At 40.4% G+C, this 12,366-nt stretch overlaps 2 protein-coding genes across 4 annotated transcripts in view; both read left to right on the top strand.

The window, feature by feature from the left end:
- Positions 1–1,600, top strand: part of LOC140223814 (ras-related protein Rab-26-like) — a 44,877-nt gene extending 43,277 nt beyond the window's left edge. Inside the window, exon 4 of the mRNA XM_072303666.1 lies at positions 1,358–1,600. Within this exon, the coding sequence (XP_072159767.1) occupies positions 1,358–1,363 (6 nt within the window). The 3' untranslated portion in view covers positions 1,364–1,600. The remainder of the gene's footprint in view (positions 1–1,357) is intronic.
- The window catches only part of LOC109038731 (ras-related protein Rab-37), a 110,333-nt gene that overhangs the window by 9,293 nt on the left and 88,674 nt on the right, over positions 1–12,366 (top strand). The window lies entirely within an intron of this gene.

Below are 12,366 nucleotides of genomic sequence, written 5' to 3'. Positions count from 1 at the left end.
TCTGCTACTAGGGGTCTCTCCACCAGGGCAACGACGTTTTTTGTGAGAAGCAAAATGTATGAAAATACGCTCTGCGTCGTCCGCAGCGCGCATGGCAAACGACCCGCCTTTCATCTGGCGTTGAGAGTTCACGAATTACTTCACACGACCAGTGTGTAATTTTAAAAGTCGAAAATTTAAAAAGAATTACACAATACACGAGTTTCTCCGCTGGGGGGCTTTCCCCGCAAGAAATCGGTCACCACCCGCTTGCCGGGAGAGCTGCGGCGTGCTGCCAGCGCGAAACGCGCACTGACGCCTACAAACCTAAGGGGATACTTCACGCATTGCGCAACGCTTAAAGTATCCACTTAGGTTTGTAGGCGTCGGTGCGCGTTTCGGGCTGGCAGCACGCCGGCCGCGCCGCCGCAGCGTGCCATAAACTTGCCCACAATTTATAGGTCAGGGTGTTAAAATGTAAACGATTTGACATCAAATTCGAAATTAGCGACTCAAAAACATCTGTTACGAAACTTTCGTGATCTTTCAGTCATTATCCGACTTACTTCTTCCTATTTTTGAGTTTTGGACCATGGTGCGCCGCGGGTGGGCAGCGGCTCATGAAAATCTCCCTGTGCTCAACCAATCTGCCCGTAACCTCATACTGTCCTGAATAAAACCAAAATCAACGTAACTCAATCGGTCGTTGAAAACAAACACCTCTAATCAGTCTTCAAATCGGCGAATGATTAAGTCCTCTTGAATCCTAAGAAACTCCATGGTATAATTTTTATTTTATTTTATTTTCATTTAAAAAAAGGTTTAGGATACTGAGAATATAATTTTATTGGAGAGCACACTAATATCAGTTTAGTGCCTCGTTTAATTAAAGCAAATTTTGATCTATCTTCTTTTTCCTTTTTAGAAGGCAGGGCTGTGGAAAGTTTGATTTACAAGCACGGAAAATGCTCGTATTTAGACTCATGAGTTTAATTTAGGAAGTTTAAACATGTATGTCAATTTTCGTGTGTACGTTCTGAAGTAAAATTTTCTGGATCGAGGTACGTAATTTTCGACTTCTACAGTCGTAATGCTATGTATATAGACTACCCTCAAATTAAGCTTGACTTAGAAGCACTGAACCGGTAAAACTACGCGAATACCTACCCATGAATAAACAATACCTTCAGCTGATCTGTAAGTAGCAAAGGCAAATCTTTTTTTAAAGTTGGCCCCTCTCTTTGTTTCACCGAGGTGACAAGATTCAAGATGAATATTACATTTAAACTTTGACAAGTTGAACTTTTGACAAGCAATGCTCTTTGCAAATGAAAATTTTACCGGGGTTATTCCGACAAACATTCTCTGTTGATTGTAGGCCTAATGAGAAAACATCTGGCACTCAAGGGATGAAATACGTCGATCAAATACCGGGAATATTTCATGCGCTGATTATGACACCGGGAATAAATCCTACGATACAACGTAAATTGTTAGACCGCAAGGTTACAAATCAACAGGGCTTATAAATGTTTCCTCGTTCGAGGATAAAATCGACAGCGAAACGAGAAACGCAGAATTTGGACATGCGACGTTGCAAATCTTCCACTTTATTTGTTTTTATTTTGTTATGAGAGCCTCTATGAATATATTATTTTAAGTCGCGCTATTTTTCCCCGCAATTTGAAGAAAATTCCATGATAATCTAAGGGAATAATACCGGTAATTTTTTTCATGAAAATAAATAAAAATGTATTCAAATAAAACAGAGGCGAATAAATACAAATTTATGAAAAAAAAACTCCGGCTGAGGAAGCCGTACTTACGGGCTATGTATACATACCGTGCGCATTCCGAGCTCAGAGACCGAAAGTTCCGGGCGCAGAACCCGGAATAATCGAAGCTACGGTTCTAGCTCCCGGAAGTTCCGGCCTCTGAGCCCGGCACGGATAGTACGTTTACATAGCCCGAAACTTTTTTTTTCAGTGTAAGGAACCAAAGCTTACTGCAAAAATAAGGAAGCTGTTTCCTCAAAGGGCGAGATTCGAAAAGACCTTTTCGTACACACCTCCCTAATTACCCGCGTAGTCCCTTCCAACTTCCCGTCACTTCCGTGGACGCACAGTGGATCGAGGCAATGGGAGAGACCGGACACGATTCGGAAACTTTAAAAGCTCATAACTCTGTTCATGCAAAACTTTGAGGTGCTAAAAGTGGTTCCATTCCCTGAGAAAAAATTATGGTTATAATTACCATATTAGTGGTGTTTAATATGAACTCTTAACTAGTAGTTGTCATAGCCAATAATAGAGATATTTTTATCATTATATGACGATTTTACTATCGCGCACACTTGGAAAATTACGATTTCGCCAATAAAAATATCACTATTACTGGTTATGGCCACTACTAATTAAGAGTGCATATTGAACACCACTATGACGGTAATTATAACCATAGTTTTTTCTCAGTGTTGGTTTCCTCGTGAAAATTCCTCTGGAGGCACCCCTTAAAATTTAGAATGTGACGGAATAAACATAAAAATTTGTAGTTTTGGTAAAAAATTTCATGTCCAACCGCTCTGGTTGACTCGATCCACTGTGAGGCGCTTCGACTCAGCTATTACACGTTTTTTACACTTCTAATGTGACGGAATACACTGAAAAAAAAAAAAAAACATATTTCTTGAAAACATTGACAAGAAAAAATACTCCTGATTCAATCAGATTTTCGCTTCAATCAAAAAGAAATCTGCTCAAATTAAGAGGCTTGGTTCTTGATTTAAGCTAAAATCCGATTGAATCAAGAGTACTTTTTCTTGTCGATGTTTTTGCGAGTCCGAACTCTAGATCCAATGTGCTTTTTTCCAGTGTAAACATACACATTTGTAGTTTTAGTAAAAAAATTCATGTCCGACCTCTCTGATTGACTCGATCCACCGTGGGACGGAGCACGAGGCCCAACCGGATTTTTCCGGGGCGGAGACCGCGAGGGGGCGAGCCGACAACGAGGGCAATTTTCCTCGGACACCACTTCATAATCGCGCTCGTCGGCGGAGGATAATGAAATCCATTAACACCACCGGCACCGGCTCCGGCTCAAGGTTTGTTTGGGAAATTTTCGATTCCCACCCCACCCCTGCCCCGGCCGCGTCTGGCTTGATTTCCCTCCGACCGGGGTGGGGGCGGAGACCGGGGGTGGCAAATTGAATCCTCGACAATTGAAAGGGCTCCGCGGTTTTATTTCAAAAATCCCCGCGGCCGCGCCCCGTGATGGACGGCAGTCGCTGCCGAGCCTGGAGACGGACGCTGCTGATGCATGGTTGTCGTTCTTAGAGTCCCTTTATACTGAGAGTTAAGACCAAACCCCCCCCCCCCCCCTCATGGATTCACAAACGGGAATAAAGACTACGCTAGAGTACCTTTACAGACAGAATGGCCATTCGTATCTTTTTACTATATACAGGAAAACTGTGCCGCATTTTGATTGGTCAACGAGTTTTTGGGCTTCATGATGCTCTTACGGCCGTAAATAAACAAACAAGACGGCGACTCACCGTAACGATGATAAGAAGCTAAAATTTGAAAACAAATTTCAATTTTACGGCAGTAACAATTTAAACTAGCATATCTACGAATAACACATGAAAAACACATGAAAACACGGTAAAATTGCCTTTCGCCTTTATCACAGGAGGATGTGAGATGTGCATAACCTCAAACTTGCTTGCTGATAGCAATTATTCGCTTTTATAGAAATATTCGCTGGTCTAGAGTAATAACAGTTTCAATGCCTCTGATATAGTTAATATAGTTAATATGATTTCAGTGCAAACCAATCTTCTTCAAGTCTACTTTAATTGGGGGCATATTATACGTCCAAGAGACCCGATATGTCTAAACACCAACATGATAAAAAAAAATTTGCTCGATGAATTAGAAATGCCAAAATTATAAACAATGAGAAACAAAAGGCTTAATGCGTTAGCAGCAAAAAGCACCCTACGTTCAATACAAAAGTATGAGGTATATCCTAAAAATTTGAGGTGACGTGAATCGATAAAAATAAAGTCAATTAATTTTCCGTTTATTTTCCTCTCGAATTCTCTATGCTCTGGTTCTATTGCTATATGGATACTGATATTCGTGACGTCATTACAGAGATACTAGGTCGAATCGAATTGAATCCAAACAATAACAATGACGGTAACAATAACAATAACAAACCTCTCTCAATTCTACCAATGAGAATAAATTGATACATATCGTTTTTGTGTGGCGTAGGAATAAAAGCATCCTGTAGACCAACTGTTGCCGATTAAACTTTAAAATGTAAGTAATATTCAGCTGCATAATGGATTTGAACACCTTTTTCTTCATTAATTACTTCTGTCATTTCATGTCTATTGAGCGAAAAAACGGGTTTAGGCGCTCAAGGTAGATGATCGAATGGAATGGGTTAAAGCCCGTCAATAGATGCATTGAGGCACTTTTCCCAATTTTTTTTTTTAGCTTCGTCTACTTATACGAGCCAAAGTATTTTTATTAATGCATTTTAAAACGTAGAATCAGGCGTTAAACGAGTTTTTAAAACTTAAAATACCGTACACGCTTTGAATCGCTATAAATCACCGCCTGCGCTCAAAACGCCTTCAACCCAAAGGTTATGCAATTTGATCCCCGAAGAGTTAGAATAGTTGCTCGAGGTCGAAACACACGGCGCTATCAATATGATCTCCAATTTAGTGATCACCAAATATGCTCAAAACGCCTTCATTTTCGTTAAAATCGCTTGAATTTTCAGGCAAATTTCTAAAAATAAAAATGAAAAATCGAGAAAAATTTCACCGCGATGTCTCTTGAAATTGAAAAGGAATAAGATGCTTGTCTAGAGGAGAAAATTCAAAGTCCCGTGACAGCAAAAGTCCCCGATTTTTCCCAAACTTTCAGGGGTGGACAAAATTATGAAAATTTTCAAGGTTTATCCTGACTTGTCAAGAAGTTGCCACCCTGGTACTGGAAATCCAACACTAAACCAAGTCAAACGCGTTGTTAACATCATTACTCTTGACTGCGATCTGGGCCGTACTCGTGAGAAATTGGAGAGCTATTTTCAGCTCGACACCAATTTTCTTTTAAGGCCCGTGCCAAAAAGGCGCGGCACGTGTAACAAGCATAAAAATAGAGGGGAGCAGAAGGGGTAGGTAGTCGCGGAGCGAGGGGTAGAAATTAACGCTTTCGCTCCTTGCCGATTGACTTCCTTAACTTTTTTTCTGAGGGGAGTTGTTTTCGACGCTATTATGGGGTCGGAGCAATATGTCAAAGCCAAAACCTAATTTCAGAAAATGAGTTTTCCGCTTTGAAACTCCCCTCCGCCTGTTATTAAAATTTTCGAGCCTGAAACAGCTTCGACACGGAGTTAGAGAGCTGGAAGGTTTGAGACTCTGTCGATTTAACGCCTCTGTGAAAGGGGAAATTTGCGTTGGTTTAATTTAGTAAGAGTCGATTAACACCGTCTAGAGACTTTCTAAACTACCTTATGCTTTATAATTGCAGTGAGCTCTTTGATTTCACACATTTTTACTCGCTGCTATTGATATGTTAAGGCCCTGTTAGATCGATATTCAGAATTTTTGCGGTTATCGGCGCGGGTCAACTATTGCAGACGATAAAATTGCTTTTTGCGATAAAGAGTCACCCCATCTGGCTCGTTATCAGAAATAAATTATTTTGTTTAGTTTCTCTGTGCACAAATGTGGTTTTCCTTGCCCCCCTCTCCCAATTTTAATGTCTTTAAAAAAAATAAAATAAAAAATAATTATATTGTAATTTCATACGTGGGCCAGAAATATTGCGCTGGAGATGGGCCCAAATTGAAAAATTAAATCCAATTACCTAATATTCAACCAAGCCTGGAAAAAGGGCGGCTTCAGTTCACGGAGTGAAAGTTTCACTGAAACAATTAATACCCTATCCTCCTATCGGATGGAAATATCTAATTCTGAAATTTTAACCGACACCTTTAAATATTCAATATCTCAAATTACTATCAGTCCTCATGTGCGAATTCAGGGGGACGTAGGGGGTGTACGCCTATACGCCCTCCTATCCTCCCGTTCGCCTGAAAGAAAGAGGAAGAAAAAGGAAAGAAAGAAACAAGGAACGAAGGATAGGAGAAGGAAGGACTCTCATATAGCGGTAATTATTTATGACGAAATTGACTCAAACTACATATTGGATTCTGTGGAATTTCGACAAATTTGGGGGGAGGGACCCCTCTCCGTTCGAAATAGCAGGATCCACCTATGTAGTCCCGAGAAGTGGCCTTCTAAAGGAGCCGCGGAACCGTCCCATTGCCTTAAGAGATGAAGTAAATATGAGCTCTACCATTGAAAATTCACCACTGGTGATTTGTGTCTCTCAACTTTTAGTCATCGGAACGACGACTCGTTGAGGCAAGTATTCTGCCGTGCCAAGGAAGAACGCCAGAACTTTCAGACGTCGCCAAATTTCTTTTGGTAAAATCAGGAATTTCCAGGTTTATACATATTTTCCCTCCAATTTTTCAGAGAATTTTGTTCTAAATTCGATCTAAATAGTTGGAAATTTTCAAGGCTAAATATTCAAAAATAAGCATTTAAGCAATTTCCTAAATAGAAAATGCTTAGAAATGCTTAGAAAATTCTCAAAAAATAAGCATTTTCTAAGAGGAAATTTGGCAACTCTCGAATGTTCATACGGCGTTTTTCCTTGGCACGGGAGTGTTCCTCGAGGAGCTTTCCGCGGACAAGATGGTCCCGCAGCTTGACGTCGGGTAAAAACGCGACAGGAGAGGGTCAAACGCTCCGAGCGTTACACGAAGAAGGGGGGGGGGGAGGGAAAAAAAGACGCGACGAGACAAATAAAACATCTGTGTCAGTGCAACAGATCTCAGTTGTCAAATTTACGTCCGAAGGTGTCGGGTCTAAATCAATTATTCACCGTCCATTAGCCGCGAATCCACCCGAGATGTCATGCAGGCGTTAACACCGCACACGGGTGTCACTCTCTATCAGCCGCGGTGGGGAGAAACGCCGTATGAGTCTCCAAATGTTGCCAAATTTTCTTTAATACAAACATTTTCGAGAAAATTATGGGTTTTTTTTTATCAATTTCAAAAAGCCTATCGGCTAATCCCACGCTTATTACCCCAGCCCCAGGTGACCATTGTCTATGAGACCATCAAACTCAGATCATCTGGCCGGTAATCAAACCCGGGACCTCTTGGCAATTTTTGACAATTTTTACGTAATTTTCAGAGAATTTTATCGGCACTTTGATTTTAAGTACCAGAGAATTTCAATGACAAATGTTAATCAATTTCCTCTAAAACAAAGCCAAGAAGTTCCAAAAATTATAATTAGAGCAAACAAATAATTTTTTTACAATATTCTTTAATTTTTTAAATTTTTTAGAGTTAAATTATTCGGGTTTTTTTTTTTTTTTTTTTTTTTTTTTTTTTTTTTTTTTTTTTTTTAAAGAGTTTAATTATAATTTTTGGACCTCTTGGCTTGGTTTTCCCCGCGAAATGGTATGGACCCAGCACCATTTCTACACCATGTTACATTCAGTTCTGCCCACACCTTAGTGTTTTATATTCATTTCCTCTAAAAGAAATATTGTATCGCAATAAATTTGGCAACATTCGAAAGTTCGAACGTCGTTTTTCCTCACCACGGTAGACTGGCCCCGTGGTTTCAGCGGGAATCCGTGTCCCTGCCGTGACACTAAAACCCACTCTACGAGGGTGAAATATTCCCTTCGACAGAGAAAGGAAACTGGACCTTCAAAACGGAGGGTGACAGTCCCTTTCACTTTTTTCATTTACTTTTCCGACGTCCGTGCAATACTCCTAAAATTGTGTTGGTTTTACTTTCCGTGTTCTGAAAGAAAGTGTCACACTTTTCCAGCCTTTGGTTTCGGAAATGAAACTTGCTTGACCACAGTTACACTGATAAAAACCTTAATCTTAATAGTCTTTTCTTTACAAAACTAACCTTTCGGTGGAGATAATTCTTATCGGTAACAATTTCCTCAGGTTGTAATGATGAGTTGCAACTGGTGTGGCAGAGGGATTTAGTATTCCATATGCAAAAATGCCACCGAAAAAAAAGTGAAGTTGATTGAACATTCTGGATGTAAACAAAGTGTGCGAGAACTTATAAACTGCTGAATTACCCGCAAAAGCAGTTAGTTTTACATCTTCGCATGGCTAAAGTAACTGATGTAGCTGGTAATTCAGCATTTTACAAATTCTCGCACACTTTTTCACATCCAGAATGTTAAAACAACTTCACCTTTTTTTCGGTGTGGTGCAAAAATATCATTTCCTGTCCTCTCGCCTTAAATTCAAACAGAAAATTAAACTTTGCCTCACATTCGTAACGGCGCGCTGAGCACAATTCACTGTTGCGTTGACTGCCTCATGGACTAGAGTGCTCAGAGCTCCTTCCATTTTTTCATATGCAACACGCGCGTCCACAGAGTACGAATAGTTGTATCAAGGCGTTATTTAATTATCAACGGAGATATCGGCGTTCCTCATGTTGACTGAATTAATTAGCACAAGATGCACCGCCCCATTTAATTTCACCTGAGTATCATTCAAAATATGAAATATAAAAATGTGCCCATTCAAACATGCTGATAATTTGAAATCCTTCATTTAAAAAATAATTAAAATCGGCCACAATAACATCCATTTGATGTTCACGAGACTCAGATGACATTATAATGGTGAAAAATTCGCCCTCCAATTTGAAAAATATTATCAGTCAATTACTTGGATCCATTTCTCTTCCAAGAGTACTAATTACAAAATTGTACACGAAAAACTTTCAATTTTTACTTTAAAACCTCGCTGCTATCCTCTCTGGTGCCAGCGTATTAGAGCTTTCTGCTTGTTTTCTTTATACTTAAAGGGTAAAACGCTCGTATTTTCGCCCTTTCCGCGATCTATGCTGCCGTGCTAAGGAAGAACGGCACATGAGCCATTAGGCGTTGCCAAACTTCCTTCGAAAAATCAAGCATTTTCAGGTAAATTTGTGAATATTTCTATTTCGAATTTTCAGAAGACTTTGTTCGCAATTCCACATAAAGTTCCTACATACTTTAAGGGAAAATATTCATAGCTTTCCTCAAAAATAAACATTTTATCGAAGGAATTTTGGCAAATCTCGAATGTTCATACGGCGCTTTTCCTAAGCCCGGTAGTATGGGTAACCGATGACGATGAGTGTTCTCCTGGCGAGGATCCAAATTTCCCCCAACGGACGAAAAGGTTGAATCGTGGTTTCTGTCAGTGGCACCGCGTGCTTTGCGATACATCGATTGATCTGCCATTTAAACCTATGGCAAAGGATTGATAAACAGGGTGTTTGTAACGAACACTTCAATAATCGATTCATTATCATGGCTTCAAATGGGAAAATGTCGATAATCGATCACTCACGTCTCACCACTGGACTTCCTGCCTCTCAATAATTCTGCCATGCTAAGGAAGAACGCCGTAAGAACCTCCAGGCGTTGCCAAATTTCTTTTGGTAAATCACGGATTTTCGGGAAAATTTGTAAATATTTTTCTTCTAATTTTTCAGAGAATTTAGTTCTAAATTTGATCTAAATAGTCTGGAATTTTCAAGGCTAAATATTTATAACTTTCTTAAAAAATGAACATTTTCTAAGAGAGACTTTGGCAATACTCTCGAATGTTCACACGGCGTTTTTCCTTAGCTCGGCAGTAATGTGCTGCTAACTTTTCTTCACTTCGATAGCCGATCGGAAATTCTGCCGTTTCTTTCGCGTGTGTTTGTCTTCTAAACGTAAATAAAACCAGGCAGAGAACCACGCATTGACGAGTTGTCGATGTAGTTTGCCGTCTGTTTCGGAATCAAAGAGAGCGCTAGGAACTGATTGATGTAAATTATTGATGAGGATTCTTAAATCGACCTCATGCATGAGCTGAGGTTGCTCTGCTTTCTCGAGGCAGTTTTTACTTTATAACGAACTTCCTGATCATGCGACGTCAGGCAGTTCAAAAAGAGCGGGGAGAGGGGAACGGGGGAAGGGAGAACACTGCCGCACAGTGGATCGAGTCAGTGGGAGAGGTCGGACGAAATTTGGAAACTTCAAAAGCTTACAACTCCGTTCATGCAAAACTTTGAGGTTTTAAAAGTGGTTCCACTGGTTTCCTCGTGAAATTTTCTTCAAGAAGCACCCCTTAAAATTTAATATGTGACGAATCAAACATGAAAATTTTCAATTTTAGTTAAAAATTTCATGTCCGATCTCTCTAATTGACTCGATCCACTGGGTGCAGTGCTAATGGAAGAACGCAGGATGAACATTCGAGAGTTGCGAAACTACCCCGGATAAAACATGTATTTTTGATAAAAATTGTGCGTAATTTTCCTTGAAATTTTCAGAAGTTTTAGATAAAATTGCGAACAAAATTGTCTGAAAAAGTTGAAGGACAATATTCACAATTTTCCTAGTAAGTTAGGTTTTAATTAAAGGAAATATGGCAACTTATGAGAGCTCATACGGTGTTCTTCCTTATCACGGCATGACAGGGTTACACCGTCATTCGCGGTGAGAGTATTGCCATCTCAAAGCCCGTTTTAGACGATCAAAGTAGAGGTCTCAAAGTGGCGCCACGTGGGGTCACGTGACCCCAATGGGGCAATGGAAAGTCACGTGAACCCACGTGACACCACTTTGAGACCTCTACTTTGATCGTATAATACGGCCTCAATCCTTTCAAAACAGAAAAACTGTCCCCAACAAGTTGCCCATAAGCCATCATGGGCGAAAAAATGGAGATGATGCTTGTGTGAGGAATTTACGATTTGACCATAGATTTTTATGTAAAAGTTTGCGAGAAACACGACGGTGCCACTGGTTTTCTCTGAAATCAACACCCAAGCTCATAAAAAGCTCTCAAGTTGAGGCCAAAATGGAGGAGATATCCCACGCTATACTGAGAGTCCACGTCTACATCAAAGCAAATTCTCCATTCAAAGATAAGGAGCAAATACATTGACAGGGCTGCCACGTTATTTGGGGACTCTAAAACTGAAAACACGGCATCACTGCTAATGAATTTGCTCCCTATCTTTGCATGGAGAGTTTGTCTTGATGTAGAGGTGGACTCTCAGGATAGCGTGGGATATCCCCTCCATTTTGGCCTCAACATGAGAGCTTTTTTTTTAGCTTGGGAGTTGATTTCAGAGAAAACCAGAGGTACCATCGTGTTTCTCGCGAACTTTTACGTTAGAATCGTTGGTCAAATCGCAAATTCCTCACACATGCAACATCTCCATTCGTTCACCTCCAAGTTTAACTTTTGCCCCTCTTGATTAAATTTCTTAGATCGTTAGTGTGCGATCTCTAAAATAGATTGTCCTTGGGCACCGACATGACACTGCACTCCCTATATGTATTTCTCCGTACTCTAGTGTTGACGGGTGTGTCGCACAGAGCGAATTCTAGCGGCGGAGTGTTTGATTTTCATCGGCGGAAGCTGGCTTGACGGCATGCGGCCCGAGGCGATGACACGTTTGGTACTAATTGCAATTGATGCGGCTCCCTCCCCACCCCCACCTCCACCCTCCCTCCGCCCCCGCCTAAACGCCTCATAATTAATTATCCATCACGACTCGGCGCCCAGCGACAAACCAACGCCCCCTCTCCCTCCTAACCTGATCCACTTTTGCGGCGGTGAATGTGCATTTGGGAGTTTTCTCACCTGCCCGGCGATGGACATGCAGATGAGGTGCGTGTTGAGCTCTCGGTGAGTCCCGCGGGATTTCTGATTTGACCACCCACTTGTTGCCGTGCTCATGAAAAATGCTGTGTGAGCCTACAGACGTGGCCGAATTTCTCCTGATAAAGCACGAATTGTTAGGAAAATTTGTGTGGTTCATTTCTGTAAAATTTGTACAACATTTGGATTGCATTTTGCAAAAAGGAACCACTAGCATTGCAATGTTGCTAAGATTGTGCAACTTCTTTTGTCTTGGAGGAAAAACCCGATTATCCATTAATAGTTTCTATTCTACTCGCTAAAAACTGTAAATTTAAGACAAAAATTACCATCTAAATTTCATAGTTTTTCACGATTTCCGCAATTTTATTGCAAAAGATGAAGTTGCACAATCTTAGCATCATTGCAATGCTAGTGGTTCCTTTTTCCAAAATGCAATCCATTTAATTCGCAACTTTGTTTTGAACTTTAGAAAATTGTAAGACAAAATATTTTTCCTGTAGGCGAAGGAAACAACGCCCATAGGTTAAGAGAAAAACGCATTACTGTGTTATATCTTGAAAACTCTTTATTTGTAAAACATAA

This window comes from Bemisia tabaci, chromosome 8, assembly GCF_918797505.1.
Source record: "Bemisia tabaci chromosome 8, PGI_BMITA_v3".
NCBI lineage: Eukaryota > Metazoa > Arthropoda > Insecta > Hemiptera > Aleyrodidae > Bemisia > Bemisia tabaci.
The sequence above is the reverse complement of the archived record's forward strand: the minus strand, read 5'-3'. Positions and strand labels throughout refer to the sequence as shown.